Raw genomic sequence first — 27,948 nt, forward strand, 5'->3', positions numbered from 1 at the left:
AGAGATTTGTACACAGCAATCTACAGGACAGCATAGGGCTGGTGTCAGGACATGCTCAGCAGGAATTGAAGATGCCAGCAAGGAGTCATCTCAGTTTCACAGGGAACCTGCTTCCTTTTGACTGAGGAAGCCACCAGACCCCTCCAGGAAAAAAAAAAAAAACAAGAAAAGAAGCAGCAATAGATAACCCAGGCTGATGTTGCAATTTTTGTTATCATTGAGGCGTGGGAAGACAAGTGATTTGTGAAGGAAGCAAGAGGAGACCAGCAGGGTTTCGGCATGCCACTAAGGGCCATCCTGCCTGGTTCTTTACTTCCAGCGTCCTCCAACCTTGCCCTTGGCTCCTGCCTTCTTGCTGCTACAATACAAAAGGAAAGAAAACCACGTCAGCATGATGGAAGCAGTGGGGCTCTGTGACCACTGCGCATTCCTGACTCTCAGATTAGTATCGAGCTGCTTTCGCTTCTCACATGTTGGGCACACCTGCCATAAAGCACATCCTGAGAAAAATATTGTTGATATTGTGGAAAGAGATTCCTCCTTAGGCTCTTAGTGAAAGGCCAGGATGTGCATGCCTGAAAAATGCGGGCCCTTACAGATTCCTGCATTATCAGGACAGAAGCCCAGGTGGTCTCAAAACTAAATGCCAGGCCTATCCAACCACAGACTTGATGTTTCCTGAAGTCAAGTCTGCTATGATCTGGAATTTAAGATTTAGAGGTGTTTCTGGAGAAAATTTCCTCATTATGAGGGAGCTCTGGTCAAATTCCCCAGATGCTCTAGTCATCTAGTAGCAGAGGCAAAAAGCTGAGCAATAATTTAAATACAACTAAGAATTGCTTTGCTCTAGCAAAGGCAGAGTGGCTTCTGCCTTATATCACGAGAGCAAGAACCTCCAAAACAGTCCAAACACCTTTTTAGGCCTCCCCTCATATCAGTATCCCCATCTTGCTCGTGGTGCGTGTGGGAGCAGTCCAGCTACACTCCCCACGCAAAGCACCTGAGGCAAACTCTCTCTAAATAGTATCTTCTTGCACACAGAAGAGCAATCCTACATGCAAGCCACTTACCTTCTGACTGAGAATCAGGCATGCCTGGAGTCAGAGAGGGGCCAGGCATGAAGTTAGTCAGGTTAGATTCTGCACCGGCTCCCGTAGGCAGCACCTTGGGTTTTTGGGGCTCAGCACACCACCAAACCTTTCCATCTCACACACACGATGATGAGGCTGCTTCTTGAACCAAAGCACATGCAAACTGGGGGCAGCTCTTTGACATGGCAGAGCATGGGGTTGGGGCCAAGCACAGGGTGGTGGGGCCTTGCTATCAACAGAGAGGCCTTCTTCAGAACCACTGGTTCCTCCAGGGAGCAGAAAAAAATGTGGACGACACATCTTGGGAGATTTTTGTGGTGCTGCCCCATGGATTGGTTCAAGAGCACTAGCCGTATTTCTGGAAGGGTGTAGCACAGTGACACAGACGTACACATAGTGGATACTTTACCTTTTGACCAAGTTAGACTTGGTCTATTCAAAAAATTGACCTTTTATATGAGAGAGAGCAGAGCATTTTCTGCTTATCTTAAATTCATCTCAGTGTCCCTTTTGCCAGTCTTTCCGCAGGTTCAAAACCCAGAATAGTAACTGTGTAGCTCCTCAAGCGCAGAGTCCTTTTATCTCCATAAGCGCCTGTGATGTTTGATGTTATGTCTAACCTTTAGAGTGTGCTTAAGGAGACTTAATAAAGTCTGAAGCAAAAAGATCACTTGATCCTTGTATAACACATTAGCAGACATTGCTTTGGAATGATAGTCTAGTGTGGATAGAAATTTAAGTACACAGAAGTCTCACGAGCTGTGGGCTTCTCAGTGCAACCTTTTCAAATGATGTTCTGAGAGAATATCATGTCTTTTGGGGGAACAAGCATGCAGTAATGGTACTGCCTATTGTGGGTGGTATAGTAGTGCCCCTCAGAAGAGCAGCAACACCCAGACAAACCATGGCATCCTTCTGCAGCTGCACATTCTTCTGAGGTTTATCAGCCTACAGCTCTACAGAAAATACCATGGGAAGGTCAAGCCTTATGTTTGGCATCTACAGACAACTGAGCCCCCAGTGTTACATTCATCTGATAAGGCAGGGTGGCTTGAGGAAGTGGGAAGGCAGTGTCTGGTCACTGCTGTCATCCAAAGATGTCACCGAAGACCACCACTTCATTCCTGGCATGACTTTGCCAAGAAGATATAGAAGCACAGTGAAGATCAAATACTACCACTGCAGAGTGCTCGTCCCTTGCTTCCCTGCAGTTGCTTCTCTCTGTCTGTTACTTTTCTACATGCCCTAGTCCCCAGGCTTTGTCTAGCCATGGTCTCTCATAAGTTCACTGTAAACACCTAGAATAGTTAAAGATATGACTCAAAAAATCTAATGAAATAGAAGTCTTGTGCGGAAGGAAGGTGGGAGATCATGAGTGAAAAGAACTCACAGCAATAATCCCATGATGTTAGTCTTGTTACACACCATTCTTTGTAATCTTAGCAACCATTTGTTTACCCTTTGTAAACAAGGGTTGTATTGCCTCAAGTATTCAAAGCACCTCAGTCAGGTGTTTGAAAACCCCAGCAATAAGCAGATGGAAATTTTGCAGACATGGTGTGAAGAAATGTGATTTTTTTCTTGTTAGCTGTTACATTCATTTCAGTTTCCCCTTCATTTTCTCAATGTGAGGCAGGATGGGAGTTGCCCTGCCATCTCTAGCCTCATTTCATTGCAACAAGAAAATGTCAGTGTTGAGGCTGAAGCGACTACTTTGAACACTGAGAAGATATCCCCAAGCCAGGAGCTAGGAAGGTGATGTGGGTACTTACTGCTTCTGAGCCTGATCGATGCGGTTCCTGAGGGTGACAATCTGCAAACAACATACATGACGAGGGTTTTTAGAGATAAAGAAACCTTGTTCCCTCACAGAGAGGGGATTTTTACCTGCTGAAATGCTGGAAGCATGTGCCTATGGTAGCGATTAATACTTCCTTTGAAATAAAAGCTCACCCTTGCTTGAAGGAGAGAAATCTTGCTCCTTGGGAATAAATCTGCAAGCCAATTTCATATGTTAAGGGAAAGAAGAGCTGGAATTTTATAACCCTTATTAGAAGAGTTCCTGTGTATACAAATTAATTGCCTATGCACTCACATGTCCAACTGCAGGCAAGTGAACTGGAATGAATGTCATCCTAGCCAGTTGGAAAGCTCTTGCATGGCCCCATCCACCTGTATGTGTCAACCTCACCTTCTCACTCTTCCCCTACTCCTAAACATTCAGAAGTGTATAAGCTCAAAGAGCTTTAGTGGACTTTGGATGGGACCTCAAGAGTGGAAGATGGATCACACATTCTGCTGGAGTACCTTTGTTGGTTGGGAGAGCAGGAGGTGAGGAGCTTGCAGCAGTCACCTCCTCCCCAGCCACTCATCTAATAAAAGACAACTTTTAAAGGAGCTGAAGAAGAAAATATTCAAGGAGAGCTTGAGCGACCACAGAGGAAAAGGTTAGATTTGGGGCTCTGAACATCTTCCCAAGCTCTGTTGATGACTGCAAGCCACTAGACAGTTTGTCCTACAAGACGGAGCATCTCTTTGTTTAGCCATAGGTAAATGGTGTATTTCAACCTGATGCATGGGAAAGCAAACACCTACCTTGCACAGGGTGAGCAACTTATGGCCTCACTTAGCACCTCAGTCCTGGCCCATGGCCCTGGAGTCACTACTGAAATCCTGGGACTCTTCCAGCACAGGTACTGGAAAAGCCTTCAGGTGTGATAGAGAGCCCTCTTTTGTCCCTTCAGCTTCTCATTTGTAACTGAGTCAAAGTTCTACCCAGTTTCCTGGGGTGGAAAAATGCACTTGCCAATAGGTATGCTTTGCTTCTGCTTTTGGTGTAATTCAAAGTTCTCCAATGGCTCTGCAGGTCCAAGAACTGATGACCCAACATTTGAACATTTAAAGTGGCACCTGACATTCCCCGCATGCGAAACAAGAAAAAAAAATCATACATTCAGGTTGGCCGAACAACCACTATTTGCTGGCTTGTGTCTTTCCATGGCAGACAGAAACAAAATAAGAGACTGAAACATTAGCAGGAACAGGACAACACAAGGAAGGAAAGATTAGCAGATCAGCTGCTTTTGTACTTACTCATGGAAGTTTTAATATCTGCAGCACTGGTTTAAATTATTTTTTGCAACTGAGTATTTTTCCCCAGTGTGGAGGAGAACCAGCTCAGTTTGACCCAAGGACTTAAGACTTACCTTCACTGATAACCTTGTGATAGTGACTGTAACACTCACTCTCCAATGAAGCACCAAAGAGCAACAGACTGTAGAGCTAAAGAAAGCCCCTCTCCGGTGTGTCCCAGTTCCTTCCTTTGTCTCTCCCTTGCATCCTTGCTTGTGTCTCCTTCATTCCCTTTGCTGTTTTCACTTACCTTTCCCCTCACTTTTTTCCCTGCTATCACCTTCCCTTTTTTCTTCCATTTTTCTTCTCCCATCTCAGCTGTGCATTTTCCTTCTATTTTGCTCACTTCTTGTACTTTCTCTCCTTGCTTTTCATCAGCAGCCATCCATCTCTTCATTTATGCAGAGGTTTCATTACCATAGCATCTATGTCTCCCCTGGCACTGCCTTAATTCCTGTTGCTCCACACCCAGTTGTAATACCAGAGGTTTGGATAGGGAGTTATTTTAGAGATGGTCTGAGTGGGTTGCATGCTCTGTTCTTTAACCACATCCCTGTTGTTGACCCCAACTCCCTTCCTAAATTACTGCTTCATCTCTTTTCAAAGAATGGAAGGGGAGAGAAAAAGGAAGTGAGGAGAGAGACACAAGATCCAGTTTTCTCTTTTCTCTCTGCACTTGGAGCCAAGTGCCAGTTTCTGTCTGGCACCTGGCCTCTGACCATGCGGCAGGCTCATGCATTTGGTAGCCTTTGCTGCTGCTGTTACACAGGCAAGTTCATTGTACTTACAACTTGGAAAGCTCCTGCAGCCTGCAACGCATTGTTAAAATCTAAGAGAGATTGAGATAGTTACATTGGTGTTGCTCATTCCCTGTCAGCATGCGTCTGTGTGATTGGGAATGAAAAGGAGAGCGAGATGGAGAGAGATCCAGTAGGATTTCTCAGCCACTGAAACCTGACATAGGCGAGTGCAGACCTGTCCTGTGACTGTGAAGGAAACATGCCCACTTTCTGTGACACTTCAGTCAGATGCTCATGTCTGGAGACAGTTTTCAGTGACTCCAGAGAGCACAGTGTATGGGGAATCTGTCTGGGATGGGAATAAAACTTAAAACGTTCAAGTGTGAAATCAAAGATGGGTTTAAAAATATTACTTTGCAATGAAGATTAATGAATTGAGTTATTGATTTTTTCAGGCCACAGTTACCTATAGATAGGTAACTATAGAATGAACAAGATGTGTTTGGGCAGAGGGTGGAGAGTCCATTTTCTGTTGGGATTGCCTTTCCATGGGGCACTAAAAACCTTGAGAGTGGTCTATTCAATTTCAGCCTAAAATGTGAAATCCAGTCCAAGTATGTACGTTAGGGGAATGCAGTTCCAAGTGTATTGCTGCTCAAACATTGCAAAAGGGTATTGGAGACCCAAACGTTGTCACTACATGGCTCTTGCCAGAGGAGTCACAGAGATTTTTACATCTTGGACCCAATGCCATTAGCAAAATGGCTTCTCAACTCACCTCGTATTTTTTCCTCTTGATCTGCTCTGTAAAGTCATACTTTTCAGTCTCCAGATGGTATAACCAGTCCCACAGTTCCTTAGCCTTGTCCCTGTGTGTTTATGGGGAAAGGAACGTGGGAGAAAGACATCACATCATGTATTTTCTACCATTTTCACATCACTAGTAATGAGACTTTTTACGTTTTATTTAATGCAGTTCACACATCCTCCTGCAAACTCTGTCCATCCTCTGAAAGCTACTCACCATTTTCAAGGTCACATTTTTCTCACCTTCTTATCTGAGAACCTTTTAGACTTGCACTCTTGCATGTGTCACACACTAACGTATTGCCTACAGATTTCATTTTCCCCCTAAGTCTTAATGAAAGAAAACAGTCCAGAGGAACCAGACGCGAAGGAAGGAGGACTCTGATGAGCAGAGCAGCTGCCATTGTGCAATCGTGTAAACTCCAACTTGTGGAGTCCAGACTATCATCTGGCACCAGAGCACTGAGCTCGCAAGCCTCCAGCCTCCATGGAGACCTGTACTTATACCTTAGCAGCACAACTCACCCCTGGGAATGCTACAGATACCAATCTGTAGGTTTGTTCAACTTATCTCAGAGTGGGGTTTAAAGTTTGTACCTAGTCCCGTAAATGACTAAACCTAATTAGCAGGACAGGCTAGCAGACCTATGCCAGGAGCATGGCTAGATGGCTATCAAACCATTTCAACAATTCCCCACTTCCCCATTTCCCCTCCATTCTCCAGATCAAGGAAAGGCACAACTTAACATTGCCCCATGATGAATTTCAAGGAAGGACCTCTCCTCTACCTCATTTTTTCACTGGAGAAGGCTCCAGGACAGTAAGACCAAATTTCAGTGGATTACATTCAGTAAGTTAGGATAAGCATGTTACCTCAGCTTGTCTTCATTAAGGTGGTCAATGTTCAAGGGCTTGCGCCTCTCTGCCAGGACCTTCTTCTTTGTCTCTCTAGCTGTTTGCTTCTTCCCTCTCTTCTGATCAGCCTATTTTCAGAACATCAATTAACGTCAGACTGCAGACATTCAGGCTGACTGAAATTATTTCAGTGACAGAGCATGTAAGACAAGCTGCTAGGGATCCGGAAGAAGGAAAGGTGAGGTGTTTTCTCAACTTGTAATAAAGACTGTTCCCAGTCAACCCCGTGGTTTAACACTTCCATATTTCTTCCACCGATCCATGCTTTTTACCTTGGCCAGATAGCTGCTGTATGTGGCACCCATAGAGGACAGAGCCTTTTTCTTCTTGAGATCATCTTCAGCTTTTCTCTTGGCATCTTCTTCCTCTCTCCGTGCCTTCTCCTCCTGTGGAGTGTGACACACAGAAGCAAGTTACTCTAGGGGAAACTCACAGCTTCCTCAGCTGCCAGTGTCACTGGAGGGAACATGATCAGATAAGCATGTTGATGAGAATTGGCAACTCCTGTTTCCTGCCTCTGCTTTAAAAGGGTGGTCATTTCTTCTCCAGACTGAGACAGGCAGAACCTGTAGGTTTTTTCTATCTCCAGAGTTCTCCAATTTGATGCCGAGACAAGGAGAGATGCAAACACACTTACTGCAAGCCTTGCCTGACGCTCCTTCTCCTTCTCAGCCCGGATTCTCTGTTGCTCTGCTCTTTCAGCTCTGCGCTTCTCCTGCAAGAAGTAGTGGCAGAGGCATTGAGTCATCACTGTGGCTTTATCTACCTCCAGTATTATGCCCTACCACCAAGAGCTTTGGTTCATAGAGAGTGAGCCACCTACTCCCTTCCCAGAACATACAGAAGGATCTTATGTGCAATTCCCAGATGTAAAACAAGAGGCTGAGAGAGGGGACAGATGTGGGAAGAAGCCATTTGGTGCTGACTTGGGCAGTCACTTCTGTACATGGCGATACAGCTTTCTGCCAAACTCTGACAGTGGACTAATGGATCCAACTTCTCATCTACACAGAACCTGTCAATCTAGTACAGGGAAATGTTAATACAAGGACTCACAATCCTCTCCTTGAGGGCAACCAGCTCTTCCTCTTCCTTTCTCCTGGCTTCAAAGTGGCTGTCAATCAAGGCCTGCAGTTCAATCAGGTCTTTGTTCTGCCTTTTCTTTTGGATGTCCTAGAAGAGCAGGAAAATGCATTAATCCAGCCCATATTGCTCTAGTAACATGCCCTGGACATTGCCAGCACCCTGTCTACACAGAGAAACAAAAGCAAAAAGTGTCTGCAGATATCCATGGAAATCTATGGGATTAGCTTGAATGGCTGTTGATGCAGGACAGACACCAGCAGAGACTCATCTGGGTGACAGTCAGGAGCCCAGAAGAGAACAGAATCCACATGTCCCATTCCCCTACACCATATTTTGTCCCTGGCTTTGCTTAGCTGCCTCCTCTTTGCATGTACTTAGCTGCCTCCCCTTCACTTTGGGATATGAATCTTACCTAGAAAATGTTCCTGCATTTTTGGACAAAGCAGATATTTCTGTGGAGATTTTCCACACCAGCATTTCTTCATTTTCTATCAACTTTCTAGGAAGCTATTTGGATCTCTGTTTTTATTAAAATTCTGATGTCATTTTAGGTAGTGTTTCTCAGCAACAGATGAGTATAGGCCTGCTCTGTTTCAGCCTGCAACTTTCAAACCATTTACAACAATGGGACAGGGGATCTGAGAGCTCCTAAAACACGTACTTTCTCCTTTCTTCATATATTGGCTTCAAAGATTCAAGGAGAAAAAAAAAAACAAAACCATCAATTAACATTTTAGCTTAGTCACATTAGCAACAAATGTATCCAGAGAGTTTCAGGGAGCAGAGAGTAGCCTTTCACTGAAAAGAGGTGGCAAAGCATCCACACTTTTGTCCTTCCACACCTTTGTCCTTGACTTTATCAGCAGTATCCAGTACAGGAGGAGTTATGTGGGTTTGCACACATGTGTATGGCTCAGGGACAGACAAACACACACAGTCAGTCCCAGGAATACTTACATCAAAATCTACTTTCTCACCCTCCGGTATTTTAGGAGCAGTTAGTCTGCAGAAAGTCAAAAAAAAAGAAAAGAAAAAAGAAAAAAAAAAATTAATCTTAAAGAGCAGGCAGCTTTTTAAATAGCATGTCCTGACCTGACCTGCCCTCAGGAATGATGCTGACAAGGAAAAGTGTTGATGGAGATACAGAGGGGTGAAAGAGCAAGTCAATGGAAAACTACTCCAGAACAGCACTAAGGACCATTGTCCTTCATGGAAGGTCATGCAGAGCAGGGAGTTACCCCTAAAACCCCTTTTCATTCCCAAAGCCTTTGGTCATTCCCTACCACACAGAAAGATGTTGGCCCACGAGGCTGTCAGCGCAGTGCTGCACGCTCCTTTCTGGGCAGCTGGTGGAGTGGGAAGGGAAGGTGCTGGGGCCCAGACCCAGAAGGTCCATAGGAAGCCTTAGTTAAGCTCCAGTCATCCCAGCCCAATGTTTGCCATCCTTCCTACTGTCAGTGATCCTGGATGGAAGGTAGTTTCCCAGCCATGGCCTCTCACAAAGAATTTAGTGTTGAGCCGCCTGTATCTTGGGGTACTGTGAAATGACTGTGTCTTGGACAGTTCACAAGTCCTCTGACTCTATCAGGAACTGGTCTTAAGACCCTGGCCAGTAACTACTGCTAAGGCATCCTCTGGCAGAAGCAGACATCCTGGAAAAGCATGCAGGAACAGCTGGATGTTGCACAAGGGAGGATTGGATAAAGGCTTCTAGTGGCCATTTGCCTAATAGACAATCTAAGGGCTTCTTCTAGATCAGAAAAATGATCCCAGGGTTTTGGAACTTCCTGCCTCTCATACTTACTTTATTCTGGGCTTCTCCTCTGTATTTGGAAACATGGAGCAAAACAGGAAGGGAGAAAGAGGGAGAACAGTTAAAAAAACAGAGATCATGCCAGCTGCTAAAGTAAAAGGAGGGAAGGGAAATTTAATCTTAGGGGAAACATCTCAGAGAAACTGGTTAAATCTCAAGCACTTCCAAAAGAAATACACATACACAGCCCTTTTGCTAGGAGTGAATCTGGTTTTACCCTTGAAACAGAATTTGGCAGAAAAGAATCAGGAGACTGTATAAAAGTCCCAAACATAGCATCTGGAAGGCAGTGGTTTCATGTAAAGGCTAAATTATTGTTCTCAAACCATGCTCACCAAAGCTGTAAGGAGGACAGCTGGGCTGGAGTGTAGAAGAAAATACTGCTTTTTTCAGTCAGCACTTCTTTCACTAAAGTTACCCTGAATTCACAGTCATGTCAATGATAACTAGGCTTCTCCAGTTTTGCTCGAATGCCTCACATAGAGGCCAGGAGGGAGGAAGCTTCATGACGCATTTTCTCCAGGTTCATTGACTCCCAAGATAGCTTAGAGCACATGTCCCTGAGATACCTTGGCGCCATGGGGGAGATGCTTATTCTTCTGCACTGGGTGGTGCTCCTCAGGCCAAGCTTGGAGAGACCATCCTCTATTAGCAAGCATCCTCTCCTGCTGAGGTACATGCAAAATTCCCACGGGTGTTAATGGGAATGATCTTTGCATCTCCAGGAGGGGTATAATGCCCTGATAGGCAGGCCAAACCATCACAGAGACTGTCAGTTTGGGCCCTCTGGCAGTCAGAAATGTTCCCCTACAACAAGTGACCTTTCCCTGGCTCTCAGAAACGTGCTGTCTTATGAGTTACTTGTTTAACATTTGTGCTTGTGATCAATTCCCCTCCCTGCTATGCTTTTTAAACTTTAGTTATTAACTCCTCTGTAATGCCAGTAAGTTCAGCACTGTTATTCGCACAAACAGAAGTAAATTAAACCTATGTGTTTTTTCTGGCCCAGTCTCACAGGGACCCAGGCTGATTTTCATAACCACATGCTACGTTTGAACTTTCAGGGATGCTGCTGGATACTGCAGTACAAGACTCTCCCTTGTGTTGGTTCAGTGGGAGGAACTGAGGTAGAAAGCTCACAGCCTATTGAATCTGGTAAAAACAACCACCTTTGTAAAGTAAAAGTAAAACCAGCCTCCCTCAGGAGTGGGTGTACAAGCCCTGCTGTCCATGTCATGATACAGAAAGCTATTATATTATATTTTTTCAAATGCTTGTTTGCATCCAGCTGTTTTGGGACTGATGGAGGAAACTGGGAATAGCAAATGGAACAGAGTAGGATAAAATAAAATGAAACATTGTAAGAGGAAAAAAAATAGCAAAAACTGATACTGGAAAATATTTAGTGGACACATCAGTTGCAAGGACGTTGGATAATAAAAAAATTGAGGAAGCAGCTGGAAATGGGTTATTGAGATAATTAAGAGAAAAGATGTTGAGAGATCAGAGACTAACTTTTCCTTTCTCTCACACTTTCCCCTACAAATTTCAGTAGTGAAATTTTGGGGGGTAGACTTTTCTCATTTACTGCAAGAACACTGCCTACCAAACATGTCTCATGTGAGGCCTCGAGATGCTAGAGCAATGCTAATAAAATAAACAGCATGTAATCACAAATGTGTTTTAGAGCACTTGCATAAAGGAAGACACAAATTGCTCCTGAAGAAAAATACCATTAGCCAACAGTGTACATCTGTATTTCTCCAGTTATTTTTTTTAGTTGTTTTGCTTTTCAAATAGCCGGTGAGCTTCTTGACACATTAGTTAAATATTTTTTTTTATCTGGAGAGAGGAAAAGTAATCATGATTAACCAGTCTATCAGGGACGTTATTCACACAGGATTCCCTTCCCTCGTGACATACCCAGATAATTTTCGGAAACATTCCTGTTTAGCTTAAAGCTACCAGTTAGTAACGTTTCAGGGGGAGAAGCGGGGGGCAGGAGTAGGCAGGAAATGACTCGTTTGTTTGTTGACCTTCGTTGCCAGGATCAAGACCTGTCTGTCAATGGCTGTGTGAATTTGGTTCCAGCTGCCACCAAATCAGCACTTTAAACTTAATTAAACTGAGGAACAATTGTAAAAATGAAAAGAAAAATTAAGGTTAGCTGTTCTTGAAATAAGAAATTATAGTTAGAATATTTAAAGGTACCTCCAGAAAACCAGAAAAGGGGATAACAAAGAAATAACAGCCTTTATTAAAAAACAAACAGTAATAAATCTGTCTTTTGCAGTGCATGACCCAGCATAGTCCATACTGTATGCACCAAAAACAGCCCAGGGATGTGATTTATTTTGAAATGCCCCTTATTTCAAGACACCAAGTCAAGGAACTGGGCCACAATTTGTTGACAAGCAGGAATTGTGATAGCAAATTCCTGTTCCTGTGGCAGATTTTGACTGACATTCTGGTCTTTCTGCCCATGAACCATGGGGCTATGACAAAATCCCCACATATAACCCTGCCAAAAGAAGGCAAGAGCCACTGGAAATCCAAGTTCTCTGCCCTGGTGATTAGAGAGTCTCTGAGTTTCTGGTTTCCAAAAGGGTTAGGTTAGTGCAGGGAGGGTACACACCACCATAAATACAACCTCACTTTCTCCTGCCCAATCTATGAGGTACTCACACAGTGCTCCCCCTTTCTGTGAATCCATATGAAATGCCTTTACTTCATTCAGAAATCCCTAAACACCCTCCCTTAATCCCACTTCTCAGAAGCAACATCTCTAACTCACAGTGCATCCTTGGGAAAAAAAAATCAATATGCTGTTAAAAATAAAAGGAAAGAGAGAGAAAAAGGAGAGAAAAGGGCTCAGAAAGGTCCTCAGGGTATTTCCCTAAATAAGAAAAAAACCCTGAAAAGTGAGCAAGAAAATGAAAATAAACAAACAAAAAACCCCTACGAAACCAAAGTAAACACAGAAAATGCAGGGTGGTTTCAAGTGGCATTGGGCTTTGTCTTTGGAAACAGCTGGCCAGGGTGTTCTAGGCAGTCAGAACACAACCAAGCTACTTCAAAGGCCTGTAAAAGTACATGCGAGTCTTTCTGTACATTTAAATTGGTTTTGAATTTGGCCCAGGGCCTTAAGTTATCTTGCCCTCATACAGGGGCAAAACTGACCCAGCATACGTTTAGATTTTGTCCTTTTACATGGGTCTTGTCCCCACCCATGTGCTCAAGCGCCCGCTCAATGAAGTGTTATGAACACACTATCTTAAGCCCATGGCCTGCCCCACCAGTATGAATAAATTTATTCACAAGCTTGATGTTTAGCACAATTTTAAGTGGATGGCTGGAGCAGAAGTTTAAATATCTGTAGATTCAGGCCTGGAGACCATGACCTTCTAAAGGTTGGGTGAGGAAGGCACGTCTATGCAGGGCTCAGCTCCATTTTCAAGCATGCCACTGGGATTTAAGAGATACTTTCCTGATTTTGGCGGGTAGAGAAGGTTTGCTGATGAGAGGTATGACACAATAGGTTCTAGCTAAAAGACAAGTCCAGAGCAAGCTTCTAGAGCTTGGTTTTCACCATCTGCTATCCTAATGAGAATGTACAGGCTTCTCAATACAACAGTGACCCCACAAGGGTGATTGGATATGCACAGTAAGCAAATCTTTGTGGCAGAGATGTTTTGGCCTAGTTCCTGAGTTTAAAATCAAGTGAGGAACAAAAACAAATACAGAAAAAAAAGAGCAAGATGTTAGAGAGATGACTTTGTTGCCCTAAGACAACACTGAGCTACCATCATAGTATTTTCCGCCTTCATCAGCTGTAGGTTGAAGGATAAAAGCAAAAGAGAAGCAGCACAGTAGTCAATCCACAACCAGCGCTGTTCTCCTAAGAGCAACTGTTCCCACTCTCTCCCTGCTATGCAGGGAACTTCAGACTCTCCAGAGATCGAACAAGAAGAAAAAACATTTGGTGATTTGATTTGGCGAACACACAGCCCTTTTCTCCATGTTCATCCAAAGCCATCCAGAGAGACCATTTCCCTCCTGTGCTCTCTTTGCTCTTGAACAAGGTCAGTGTTTTTAACACTGTTTCCCCAGCACTGAAAGAGAAAAAGGGTGAGAGCGTGTAGGTGCATCACATACCTTCTTCAGGAGCTTCCTCTGTTGGTGTCATGGTAAGGGCAGTGATGGAAAGACAGGAAATAGGAAAAAAAAAAAAACAGAACAGATATTTAAAGCTCTTGGAAGCCTGAGAAAGAGACCAGGGAATGCATGAAGGGGTGAAAAAATAAAGGAATTAGTGAATTAAGGCAAGGAAAAAAGGTATCTGGAGAGGCTGTCAGGAGTTAACGATGCTGTAATGTTAAAGTAGTAGTAAGCGTGGAGATTAAAGGAGAAAAGGGCTGCAAGTGATCATTGTGGTTAATATTTGTTTCTCTTGTTTTGTTCTCTTCTGCCAACCCAAGACTCCTGTTCTTGGTTCTGACACACACACACACACTCTTGTGTTGTAGCTAGGTGGAGTAAATCAGAAGTCGTGCCACATACCTGGCTCATGAACTTCAGGTGTGAAGTGTCATGGAACAAGGTGCAATGGAAAATAAGAGAATGAGAACGAGAAACCTGTTATTTCACACACCAAAAGAGCTTTTGAGCCAAAGGGGAGGAGAGGCAGAGAGGAAAAAGGGAGAGGGAGACGAAGTTAAGAAGTAAACCTGAGATAAAATAATTACATTGAAATAGCATATAAAGAGAAGTCACAGGGCAGGAAAGGAATTCAGTCAGGTGAAACAGGCAGATTTACAATAGTAGTGCAGTGCTCAAAAAAACCCACTTATGAGCATTATATGACATAAAGCACAACCTGACAGCACAGTGTACCAAGGTTTACCTTTATTTGAAATATGCACATGAACATAGTCAGCACTCTCAAAGCGCCATTAGATCCATCCTTTTCTACAGCAGTATTTCAGGCATTTGAAATAAACACAATGTGGTTCAGAAACCTACTGAAATACCTGCTGTAACTCATCATCAACATGTGGCTAACTTCCAAAGAAGCTCATTTCTCTTTTCTAGATCAATGCCTAAGACCATTTTCTTCCTTGAAGACAACTTGGATGTCTATATAATTCTACTGCTGTTCTTCACATCCATTTGCAATGTAGAATTACAGATTACTTCATAGGAAGAAAAGGTTCATTAAAACTGTGCAGGTCTACATTTCATTCTTCTGGTTTTTTTGGCAAAGCTAGGATCAATCAGCAATGCGGATTTGCGGCGCAGATTTTGCTTTTCAGCCATACACACTACTGAATATTTTGTAAAGCAGGCATAAAAATAACGCAAAATCTCACAGTATTTATATTTCCTGTGTACAGTCAATGGGTGAAATTCTGCCCTGAGCTTTTGAAACAAAGCTTTTACTATAGGAAGAAACATTCATTCTCCTATCACAGTGCAGAATTTAACCCATTTCACAGGGACACTCTTTGCTGAGCTACTCTTTCATGATAGTGTATTTGTTCCCTAGTTTTTAGTAAAATTTTTACACAACAGGTAAGTTTCCTCCTACTTAGTGCTGATTTCATTTTATGAGAAAAAAAAATTATTAACCTAAAAAACCAACAATCCCAAAGGCATGCAAGTTACAAGCTATCATTAACAGATAGGTTGTTATCTCCTGTCACCTTGTATTAGCTTCCCATGCACACTGTCCCAGCAGACAGACACTGGGGAGTTTAGAAGTTAAATCACATACCTGGAGGGGGGGCTTCATTTAGTAGGAAGTGTCAGGGGAAAAACATAGGAAAGGAAGATAAAAGAATTAGAAATAAGTTATTTAGGAGGGGATCACCTCAAACTTTGGTAAGACTGGGTTCAAGGAGTATCGTTTGCAGACTAGGTTATAGAGGTAGAGTGTTAATAAGAGTGGAAAAGGAGAGTAATTGCGGTGGGGTATGAAGTAGACAGGGAGGGTATGCCATAGAAATGAAAGATAAAAGGAATTTGAATGTTGATGAATTGCGACAATTTAAATCATGCAAACATAGCAACAGTGGGCAATTGTAGTAACACTGGTGATCCTTAAATTTGAAAGAAAACACGCCCAAGAAGAGTTTTACAAGTGTGCAGTGTAACCTATGTTTCAGCTATGCACATGCCCTCTTCGCTGTTGGAATAAGTATGGGGGTACGAGAGTTACTGCAAGGAAATAAGGCTTTAAATGTATCTCTGCATTTGCATCTGAAGCTCCACCATCTAAGATCCTCCACTGGCAAATGCGAGGCTTAGCTCTGCAGAACTGGAAATATGCAGGTCTACACAGGGCTTGTCTCTGCTACAAAGGAGTAGAAACTGCTCAAGCCTACATACCGGGATTCTGCTGCAGGCGATACCTGCGAGCATAAGCAGCTTGTGTTGCTGCAGCTCAGGTACCTGCTCTCTGTCCTGTCTGTGGTATAGTCACAGCCCTAAGTTTTCAGGAGCACTAAAATAATTCTTCTAAGCTTCTTAGAAGGTGGCTTTTCAGTTACAAATAATAATTATACTTGTTTCCTAGAGGGAAAATAAATGTTAGGGAATCGTAAGAATGGATTGATTCTTCATGACTCTGGTTTTCTTCAGCATCTTCAAATTCCTATGTACAGGAATGCTTCATAGGAATTTAGATGTCACATACATGCGCTTGGTTAGGTGGAAAGTGTCAGCGAAGAAAAATAAAGGCATTAGAGCATGACTCTCACAACAGCAACAACTCTGAACTTGGGCAGGCCAAGGATGTGACTTAGAAGATGTATTAGGCAAAGACAGCATTAATAACAGAGAAACTAAATAATTATACCATGATATGAAAAGCCAGGAGTCTCGCTCTGACATAAAAGTTTTCTTTTAAGTTTGTTATGTTGACATCTTCTTTATAAACTTTCCTTTTTGTTATGCTTTATGTTACAGAGGGAAGGGAAATATGTGGAGACTAGATATGGCTTTATTGTTAATCAGATTACATTAAGACCTGGTGGTCTGCACAAATTTCAAGCTCATTTGTATGTCAGAGCTTGAGACCAACACTCAAGAAGAGAGTAGCAATTCAATAAATACCAGGGGAAAGAGGTACAGAGGCAGGCAAAGCAGCTGGGATGGTAGCAATGACCTTCAACTTGTGCAAACCAAGGTCAGAAAACCTTAGGAGTAGGTCACAAACAAGAATTAATATGGTTAAAAGGAAAAGAACAGGAAATGAGAGGAGGCGAGAACAGGAGGGAAATGAGAAGCAGCACACAGATGAATGTTGAAGTGTTAAGTCATGCAAAAATCAATCGCTCACTCACTTCAACCCTGGCAAAAGTACTGCTCTCATCTAAACTAAGAGGCTGGTCTCCCTCTGTGGACAGCAGAGTGAAATAGCTGGGATGGGTGGCTGCTGACATGTGACTGCTTTAATAAAGCTACTCCAAATGGCACAAAATTATTTTCACAGACAGTTTAGAGGATGCTGCAAGTTCAGATTCTGCTTTTCCAGATAATAAACATTATAACATTCCCGTACGCAGTGTAAGGACGGCTCCGAGTCCAGTCAGTGGCTATTATTACAGCTTATACATTGAGATATTTGTTTACAAAAATGTTATTACATTTTTCATGCAACAGTTAGCTCTTATCTTCATTATTATGCATCACAGAGCAGAGGAAATTATTACTGGTGGAAGGCGTAAGGAAGCTGCAAGTTACAGTTTATCATTAATATTTGATTTTTATGTTTTCTTCCACCATCTTTGAATTCCTGAGTATAACATTAGAGTTACTGGTATAATTTTCCAAGAGAAACCATAGTTTCAATTAGATTTCAGTATTTCAAAACTCATGTAGATTTAGCTAAGATTTTGGTTAAAAAAAATAGAAACAGTTTCACAACCATAAAAGGTTGCTTAGATATTAACATCTCTAGAGCAAAACCTTTTCATTTTTTGCCTTGTGACAATCTCTCATTCCAGATTTGTTCTTGCATTACACTATGTATACCCCACATTATCCATAAAGTCAATGCTTCAGAAGCATCTAAAATAGAATTTTCATTTAAAAATTTGGAAATCTTCCATAGAGGAAAGAGGGGAAAAAATATTGGAACAAAATATTTTGTTTCAACTAAATAAAAAAATTTCAATTGCTGCCAAACAAGGTGTTCCTCCTTTTTCTTGTTGCTGTTTGAAAAGTTTCCATTTTGTCCCAATTATGAACATGACCCAATTGTGAAATTGCCAAGCGCAATTGAATTTCCAGCACACAATAACCCTTCCGATTGACGCAGAGGAATTCAGAAGTCACATACCTGGTTGATGGACTTCTTTAAGAGGGAAGTAGCAGGGAAGGAGATGCAAAGAAAGATAAGAGAATTAGAGCAAGAAACAGAGGATGATTAAAAAAACCTTACACTTTTTTTAGCCAAGGTGGAGGGGTTAAAGGGATAAAAACCATTAATAAGATTAAAAGAGAAACAGAGGGCACATATGGATGTCAATTAGAAAACCATGGAGAGGAAGGACAGGAGGTGTTGGGAGATAAAAGATGCAGATGACTAACATATATATTCATAAAGGTATAAATCAAGTGCCATTGGTAGCCTTTGGTTGACAAAAATATTTACTTGTATTTAAATCAACTCCATTACCCATAGGTTTGAATGTGCAAAAAGGGTGTAGACAACCTGTTCTTATTCATGTGCATAGAAATCCCAGCCTCTGCAGAAATCAATGGGCTCAGAGGAGCTGGCATTGATTTCCTTAGTGCCCAGGATTTCACAACTGGTGTGTAGGACTGCACACCAATGTGGGAAGGTAAGCACGAGCATGTTACGGCTCTCTGACCTGCAGGATAAAGTATCCCATAAAAGCCTAGCTGGACATGCATGAGGCTGGAGGAGCAGAAGGGCAATTGAAAGGTAAATGGGTTTGGGCTGGCAGGCTGATGCTTTAATAAGCGTGACCTACTATTTTGCTAATCACACATATTATCTTACCAGATCAGGACTTTAATTCATGTTATAAAATGAAGAAAAAATGCAACCCTGCTACCCCCATTTTTGCATAATGCACCTTAACCCAGAAGAACACCAATAGTTATGGAAAAAGCATGCAACTACATCTTTTCTCTGAATTGGCATTTTCTGCAAATACACTGCAACCAAAAGGATGCCGCTCGGTCCAATCCTTAGCCCGACAGAAAACTAGGTATAATACGGTGTCACTTGTTGCTCATGACTTCCGATGAGAGTCTCCACATCAGCGTACATTGCTGCAGAAGCGACTTTTGTCTCTGCGCAGTGGCAGGGGGACAGGAGGAAGAGGTGTGCACAACTGAGGGGTGTATCATTGCCACAGGGCATGGTTGTCCCACCTCCAGCCCCGGTGCATGCTGTAGAGGAAATGCTTTTGGGAACACTATCCCTGTACCAACTGGTATCTGTACCGATAGCCTGGTTACTCTAAATCAGAGTGCTGGGGAATATACAAGCAATGCCCATTGTGCTTCGGGCACTGCTTTCAAAACAGCAGTTAGTACTTATTACTTATCACACTGCTTATCCTACAAAAGCAAAGCAGCCATCAGCAAGCGTGCAGCGGATAGTTTTGTATCCTCTCCTCTTCAACCACCTCCAGAATCCTTGCACACGTTACCGCTTTGGACAGAAACAGAGGAATTCACAGGTCATGGCTCATACCTTCCTCATGAGCTTTAGCGGGTGGGAAGAGTCACAGAGCAAAATGCAAAGGAAAACAAGAGCATTAGAAACATCAGAACAAGATTTCACTCATACAAAGTGGAGGGGGAGGGAAAGTCTGAGAGTATATTGCAAGGAAATAAAATCAATATGGATACAAAAAGCACTACTGGAAGTGAGGGCACAAATGTTCTGATATATTAAAACATAAAGCTGATTTAAGTGGCCGTATCAGATGACATTTGTCTTATATGCACATTCCTGCAGTTCTGCGTAAAGCCCAGAGCAGCATGCCATTTCACAACCCTGATGCTCACCTAAGTGGATTTACAACCTGAGGCCAGCAGGTTTTTGGTGGCATGTGGCTGCACATACTACCATAAGACAGTGGCCTAGAAACCCCATTGTGTGAAGAAGAAAGCCATCTTTAATCATTTGCAAAGCTAAAGCACAAAAATTATCACCAGTTACTTTATACAACAGGGTTTAAGCTGAAAAAAGGGCATGTGGAAAGGCTTATCGTAAGAATGTCAGCCCAGTAAAGGAGGGCAAATCCTCTTCCAGCTGCAGTGTCGGCAGCTGCTGTAACAGCAGACTGATCGTAGGCACATCTGCACATCATCCAGAGGCCCAACCCACCCTGAACAGCCCAAAAATAAGCCTCCCAGGGAGACCCAACGAGTCTCAGAGTGAAGGCTTTTCAATCTTCATCCTTTTAAGAGGTTTACATTTCCCAGCAGTTTTCATACTTTTTTTTTTTTTCATGCAACAATTACCATGGAGCATTGCTGGTGCATTCAATGTCAAGACAGAACATGAAGGAAGAGAGTACAAAAAACCAAAATGGTGGCAAGCTTTATTCTATATTAATATGCCTATTTTTAACTCCTGTTTCCTTCTACCATCTTATGGCTTACTGGCTAAACCAGAGCTTACTCTGAAAGACAGGAATTCAGGAGTCATGTCACATACCTTCCTCCTGAGCTTCTTTAGGTGGGAAGAGCCACAGGACAGGATGCAAAGGAACATTAGGAGAAGCACATTATTACACAAGCTGATATTACACAGGCTGAAAACTCTGTTAAGCCAGAGGGAAAAGTTTTATCCCAGTAAAGGATGCACTAATGGCCAGGAGGGGAAGGAATCTGAGGCACGTGTGGTTGGGAAACAACTACACCATGTAAAAGGAACAGGGAAAAACATACTGGAGAGGGAAAAAAATCTAACAATAAGCTCAAATAACACATGCTGAAATTTCCCTCTAATTCCAGTTTTATAGGAACAACCTCCTGCCATTGTCTGGATGGGCTTTATGGCGGGCTCCACAGATGGCAGGAGAGGCTGGGTTACCACCAAGCCAATGTCTGCTGGACCTTGCACTGAGACTGTTCCTGTGTCTTAGCATGCAGCAGAGCTGGTCATGGAGGAGAGGTGAAAAGGAAAGACAACAGAAGCAATAAGGCAAAGTAACCAGATCCTGCTCCTCTCTCACCACCCTTGAATCCCCCCCACTGCCAAGGAGATGGCGAGGAGCAATTCAGAAGGTGATGGCACATACCTGCTTCATGAGCTTCATCAGGTGGGATGTGGTAGGGAGCAAAGCAATGAGATGGAAAACGAAAACAGTTAGCTTAAAGCGTGTGTGAATGCAACGGGGGGGGTCTAAAAAAACACAGAGGGTATGAAATAGAGAAACAGGAGGAGATGAAATGGAGACAGGGAACCAAAGCACGCACAAGTACAAGAAATGTAAAACCTTCAGGACCTGGATGCTGTAAAAACCCTGCAAACTGCTCAGAGCAGGTCTCCCATGGCATTATAAACAGGTTTATCCTTGTTTCAAATGTGCCCGTAGCACAAAGCTTTGCAAATGCGGAACCAACGCACCCTTTGGCTCCTCCTACCTGGAGCACCACATCCCAAACCTCTCAAGTGCAAAGGGTGGGTTTCTGTTCCATCCCCTCTTCTGCCCTGCCTGTCCTGCTTTGCAAATGCCGCATGCAATGCAAGGAGCCTGCTGGGGTTACTTGCCAGCGTCTACATAGATATAATTAATAAGATCTGTGTTCTGCAGTATTATTACCCATATTATATATAATATTATATATTATAGTCTATAAACTTATAATATATACAATATACTATATATAATATTACATATTATAAAATATGTACTATGTAACATATAGCTACACACATACCTTACCACAGATGGATTTTGATTTCAAAATCCATCCAATCATTATCTGCCAAGCTATGTAGGAGAAACCAGTTGCCATCCGATAGAAACCTTTAGAGCCAGACCCCAGTTATTCCACAGCAGGCGTTACAAACACCCAGGGCTAAAAATCAGCTTCAGAGCCTGCTGTGGCTTGGATGAGGGGATGGTATCCACAGTCCCCCTGCTGCTCCCTCCCCAAAACCAGAGTGGAGGTGTCCGCACAGGTATGTGAGGATATGGGGCACCCTTGGTGCAACATGTGCAAGGGACAAGAAAAGCCCTCTGCCTGTAGATCGTCTGTCCCAGCATCTTTCTCTTGCCTCTTGTTTTCTTCTAACACCTTGCAAAATCGAGGCGCGCATCGGCACCAAGCCCTTCTGCGGGAGAGAGGGGGGCTGAGAAGCTGTTTCACGTACCTTCTTCTTGAACCTCTTCTGCAAGTGGGAAATGGCAGCAAAGGAAATGGGAGAAAATTAAAACAAGAAATATCTTACTGGAACATTCTTGAGGTTTGCCAACCTCCCAGGCCGTTATGGGTAAGAATACACAATGATGGAATTACAGGGTGAGAGAGAATTAAAAATAACATTTTTATGGACATATTATGGCGTTATAAATGTTACTGAAATATGGGAATGTGACCACAAATGAAAACCACATTAAAAAAGGCATCCAATATTTTATTCCTTATTAGAGCTGGCTGAAATTTCCTAAGACTGACATTTGGTGAATTTTTAACCAAAAAAAAAAAAAAAAAAAAAAAGCTGCATTTCCTTTGTTTTAAATCTTTTTCTCAAATAGTGAAAGAATTTCACCAACATTTATCAATTTTTTGAAATTTCAAAGAAATTCTTCCCTGAATTTCAACAGATGGATATAAACTTTGCAGGACGTCCCCCTCCCTTTAAAAAAATCTCAACTTTTGGAGAGAAAGAAAGGGACTTGACACTGTTGTGACAAAAAAAGGGCAAGCATTTCAGTAAAAATGGTAGGCCAAAACAAATAACGTATATATTTGCTTCCATATACCTATACGCATATACACACACATGTACATATATATATAAAAATTCTATATATGTGTGTATATTATATATATATTATATTGTTTTATATATATGTGTGTATTTATAGGTATGAATGTTTTGGTTTGGTTTTTTAAACAAAAAACCAGGCCCAATCTCCTACCAGCTCAATAAGTGACATCAATGTCCATCATTCCATTGATGTCTGTGGCTCAGGACCAAGTCCCAGCCACTGAGTATGAACCATTTGCTCTGGATTTCTTCACACACATTCTTTCTCCATATTGAGAGAGAAAGAAAGCAGAAGGCATGTCACATACCTTCTTCCTGAGCTTCAGGTGGCAAGTGTCATGGAATGAGAAGCAACAGCAAGCAGGAAAATGAAAACAGAAAACTGTTAGAAACTGGTATTGGGGTGAGCACAGGCCTGGAGAAAAAAGTGGTTAGAAAGTGATGGAGAGAAGTTATATGGAAAGGAAATGGATGACTTTGGAAGATAACACAAAGGTCAAGCAAAAGTGGAGAGCAAGGAGAAGTTATACCTCAGAGAAGACGGTCATGCAGATTAAAAAAAAGAGGAAGTCACCTCCCTATTAATTTCATATTAATCATGAAATTCTTGAAACCTTTGGGTTTCAAGGAGACAGTTAGGGAAGGAAAGAGAAAGGCAAGAAGAAATGCTTCCCCCTTTAGGAAGGCTTGTCTGTAGGAGCAACACCCTTTGCTCACTCTTTGGATATTTGACAAGACATGAAGGATGGAGCATGAATACCACCTTCACCTCCCTGCCTCTGCCGCTCTGGGCAGGACTAGAGACACGATGATGACTGAAGGCACCTCTACAACCCGTTTGGCATCTCTATTTTCTTTTTTTGAGCCCTTGATCCCCTCAGAAACAATGCTGGGGGAATTAGAGACATAAGGATAATGTACCTTAGGGCAGGAACCACTCTGAGCATGGCCACAGTCGCACCTCTGTTCCCACCACCACTGATGGGAATTAGCCAGCTGCAGCAATTTGGGGGAATCTGTGACCAAAAAAAACCCTGCTGTATATAAAATCCCCAAGATGGACATTTTCGCACAGGGGCAAGTCTCTGTCTCAGAGCTGGGCTCATACCCTCCACGTGCAAATATTCCAACCTCCCAGTAAAGGGTTTTGCTCTTGACCTCTTAGAAGATGTCTTGGACACTAAGGGCAGATCCTGGGAGAAAGCCCAGTGTTTGGCTTTCATCTCTGTCCAGATGCCTTGGGAAGATGAAGGATGACAACCAGCAGCTACGCTTGCCTGAACTGAAGCCAACATGTCAAAAGTGCCCAGCAAATACACTGATACATCTTCAAAATCTTCCTCTCCCTGCTGCCTACAAAAGCTGAAACAACTCAGGTGAGAAGGGCTTTTCATGCTCCATCTTTCCAGATCTGTGCTCTGTCTCTCACAGCTTGTCAAATCACCTTTTGCCTGCTAAAAGTGTGTTAAAAAACTTCATCTTTGCCAGTCAGTTCTCTGCCTTGCCTTTTCCATCCTCAGCAGTGCCTTGTTGGGTGCTCTTCAGGAGCTGGGCAACCTACTCTTCTTTTCAATTTCAAAGTTTAAACTCAATACGTGGACATTGCCAAAATGAGAATGGCAGGATTTCACCAATGATACGTTGTGTGGGCTCTGTGCCAGTCCCTGCTCTAAAACACTCTGAGTTTACAGACAAGTTAGCTCCCAGCTTTACAACCATCCCCTACAGCTCATACAAATACAGTGTTTCACTGTAACATGAAGGCTCAGCACATCACAGCCCCAACTTGGCCAGTTTTATAGTTTCCAACTGATTTACCAATCAAGTGTTTCAGATCACCTTTAGCGGCAAGCGCCAAAGAGAAGGGTGAAATACAGACAAGGAAAAAGCAGGACCAAGAATGAAAGAAAGATAAATTACATTCCAAGTTTTTTTGTTACCTTCTTCTTCGTATTCCTCTGCATTGAAATTGGGGAGGCGAAAAAGAAAAAAGCAGACAAATCAATCATCAGCCTTGATGCATTGGTAGGATATTACCCATGGCAGAGCCCTTTGCACTCACAGAGATGCTGAGCAAGATGGCCTCTGAGAGCCCACTTCCAAATCAGCAAGTGAAATAGTAAATAAAATGACTTTGAGAAAAAAAAGGAAGTATAAAAGGGGAGGAGGGTGATATTGTATTGAACTTTTTCTTGGGCTATGAGAACTCAGGCATACACATGCATTATAAGGAAAGAGGTGGCATAGAAGGCCTCCAAGGATAAGAAAAAACAGCAAAGAAAACAAAATTGTATATTTCTATGTATATTGTTTGTACATATTGTGGGTTTCTATGGTGTAGAACAGAAAATACTATGTATACAAAAGCTGCAAAATTAGTTGCCAGCAGATGGCAGTGCCCCTACAAAAACCAGCAGTGGCCCCCACAACCAGGGCATCAATTTGGGGCTGCAAGTAGTGTAACACCACCAGAAGCTGGTGACAGTCAGACAGACAGACACACAAAAAAAGAGACCTCAGACTTGTCTAACTGTACCAGCACTTTTTGTTAAAATATCAACAATGGGGAGAACGTAGAAGACGGACATGGCCAGCAAATGCTGCAGGTTTGCATGGAAGCAATTAGAGACAAATTTAAGACTTACCCTCTCCTTGCTCCCTGTGAGAGAGGAAAAAAGGTTATTGAAATGAGATGAATATTCCTTCCACTCAGTATTATTGCCAAGCTTTAAACTATATACTGAAGCAACCCAATGCACTGTTGTTTAAAGTCTGTTGTTTCTTCTTTCCCCCATTCTCCCTTTGCTCTTCCAGGAGCCATTTGGTGTTAAGATTAGTAAAGTGACTGGATTTGGGTTTTATTTTAAATATGTCCCTCATTGCGATGGTGCATATGGATCCATACCCAGGAATAATCCTACCGCCATAGGGCTATAACATGATACCTACACTTAAGCACTGTGCAGGGGCCGATGAAGCTGGACCTCAGCCCTGGTGTTCCAGGCAAGCCAGCCTGTAGCTGATGGCCCACGCCAACGCAGGCATGCTACAGGCTCCCTGAACCTTAGGGCTGTCTAAGAAAAATTTGGGATAAGTCAGATGCTGCTCAATGTTTATTCCGTGGATGTAGCAGCATCAGTCTTGTGGTCTGTTCCTGTTCGTTGCCCCAGCTTGCCAGCTTCTCCTGCTCTACCATTACCTTGAAGGAAACCCAAAGCCCAGAGCATCCCCAGGGCCAGACCCTAAACAAGGGACGTGTTAGTTAGAGATTGCTTGAAAAAGGTGCCAAATCTCATCTTTGGAATTTTTTTTTAAGAGCAGGCTGGACAAAATGACACAGGTTGAGCTGAGCCTGCCTTGTAGCAGAGGAGGGGACTAAGTGACCACTGCAGGTCTGTCCATGACGCTTCTCATCCCATGGTTGCCCTAAATCTCCCCTCTGTACCTACTGATGCATAAATGTCAAATGCCCCCATTTGGTTTGGTCATATTACTGTAGATTTGTTAAACCAGGGCAGAAAGTGGCTTCTCCACTCCACTGTGTGTTTGATTCCACCTCCTCCAGGTATAATCCCATGGCCACCAAGGAAAGGCTGAACTGGGTGGAGATGTTTGGAGGGCACCCCGTGTTGGACAGAGAGGGTGTCAGGTGAACTTTGTTGGACCCTTTGACACCCAAAATCCAAGACACCTCTTCCCCACTGCCTCGGGGGCCTTCAGGCCACACACAGAGCGGCACCCAGCCTCTCCTCCCCATGGGGATGCCCCTGCTCCACTGCATGGAGCCAAGCTGAACAGACGAACACAGAGGCAGCTTTCTCTCTACTTACACTTCCTCAGTATCAGACATGCTGGCAACGAGTTTCTAGAGAAAAGATGAAAAGAAAAAAAAAAAAAAAGGTGTTATTACTGGGAGTGCCTCCTAGAAAATGCCAAGGCAGGAGCAGATGGGTTGACACTTGAGGACGAAAAAAGCCAGGCACCTGCTTTCCCACACAGCAGCCAATCCCCCACCAACGCTGCCATTTTGGGAGCAGCACAGACCTTTGCCAGCCAGGTCAGAGGAGGAGGAGAGGGGAAGAAGAAAAGATCATCTGCAAAGACATGGCCCATCAACCAGGCTTTAAGTTACAAAACCTCCAAAGCTCAGGGAGACAGGTGTCCTCTTGCACCCATCTGACATTTACATCGCTCCAGCAATATCAGAGAAATTTTTCCTTCTGCTACGCTACCGCAAGTGGGAAGGCACCAGCTCCAAAGCATTAGTCAGAGCTAAAAAAAAAAACAAAAACCAAAACAAAACCTGAAACTACCAATATACCCAGAGATAACTATTTATTTGTCAGCACCCAAAAATGCCTTAAGTAGTAGTGTCTGACTTATACAGCTGATGAATGAATGAACAATTGTCTGTTGATTAGTTTAGGATTAGAACTGGCCAAATGCCTGGTTAGGCAATTCATATCAGTATAACCAGTTGTATTTATTACAACCAATCGTCGCACCATGGGGCAGAAATGAACTCATCCACGGCACCGTCATGGCTTGCATTTCTGCACAGTCCGAATTGGGGCTGCGTGCAGACCACCACCCGCAGAGAGCTGCAGCCAGGGAATTGCAAGGGCTGGATACAGCCACTCTGTTGGTCTTTGCTGGACCCCAAATGTGTGTATCAGAGCCTCAGCCAGCATCAGAGGGAGTGGCGCTGCTATTTGGGGAGCATCATGGTAGTATCGCATGCTGCACCAGGTTTGGTGATGGCAGCAGCGCAACACTATGGCTCTCCTAAAAGCATTAGCTGTGCTGAAGCCAGGGAGAGGAGGTGGGGAAGGGCCCCCAAAACTTCCTCCAAAGCCGCGGCAGGTCTTAAATTAGAAAGCCAGGCTCCTCCTTGCTGGGAAACCCTAACCGTGATGTTCATGACTTCATTACTCAGCTGATATATGAGAGACATCTTGAAGGAGCAGGTGGGCTGACTTAGGTTCAAAAGGAACAACTGCAGCTCAGCAGCTTTCTATTTCAGAGGAAGGCAGTAATCCCATACGCTCCAACCCTGCCCTATAAGGGATCCTCTCCGTTCCCCAGCAGTGACCCTAGGCACCACATGTTAACACCAACAGGATTTAAGACCTCCATGTTCTAAGCAGCAATAAACAGACAGCATTTTTTCTTCTAATTTTTCATTTATCCTCTTTCTGAAATTCAGCATTGCCCACAGCAATGGCTGCGTTATGACCCAATCTGAGTAGCTGGACAAGAGGATGATCTACTGCTAGGACACATGAGATTTGGGTGCCTTGGTCCCAGGCTGCTTTTAACCTGGTAGCTGCGATTGCCCACTCCTCAAGTGCAACAGCCATCCCAAGGAGTACTTTG

The 27,948-nt window shown here is 43.2% G+C and overlaps 1 protein-coding gene across 1 annotated transcript; it reads right to left on the reverse strand.

The window, feature by feature from the left end:
* Window positions 1–309: 309 nt before the first annotated feature.
* TNNT3 (troponin T3, fast skeletal type) lies at window positions 310–26,422 on the reverse strand. Its single transcript, XM_075712432.1, has 19 exons — window positions 26,403–26,422; window positions 25,218–25,231; window positions 24,513–24,530; window positions 24,391–24,411; window positions 21,952–22,068; window positions 19,315–19,326; window positions 17,926–17,940; window positions 16,035–16,037; window positions 13,740–13,757; window positions 13,388–13,414; window positions 9,576–9,594; window positions 8,729–8,774; window positions 7,742–7,858; window positions 7,323–7,400; window positions 6,958–7,071; window positions 6,644–6,753; window positions 5,742–5,832; window positions 5,012–5,052; window positions 310–358 (listed from the first exon to the last, which is right to left on the reverse strand). The coding sequence occupies exons 1-19, from the start codon at window positions 26,420–26,422 to the stop codon at window positions 310–312; spliced, it is 930 nt and encodes a 309-aa protein (XP_075568547.1).
* Window positions 26,423–27,948: the final 1,526 nt, after the last annotated feature.

The sequence above is a fragment of the Pelecanus crispus genome, chromosome 6 (genome assembly GCF_030463565.1).
Source record: "Pelecanus crispus isolate bPelCri1 chromosome 6, bPelCri1.pri, whole genome shotgun sequence".
Classification (NCBI taxonomy): domain Eukaryota; kingdom Metazoa; phylum Chordata; class Aves; order Pelecaniformes; family Pelecanidae; genus Pelecanus; species Pelecanus crispus.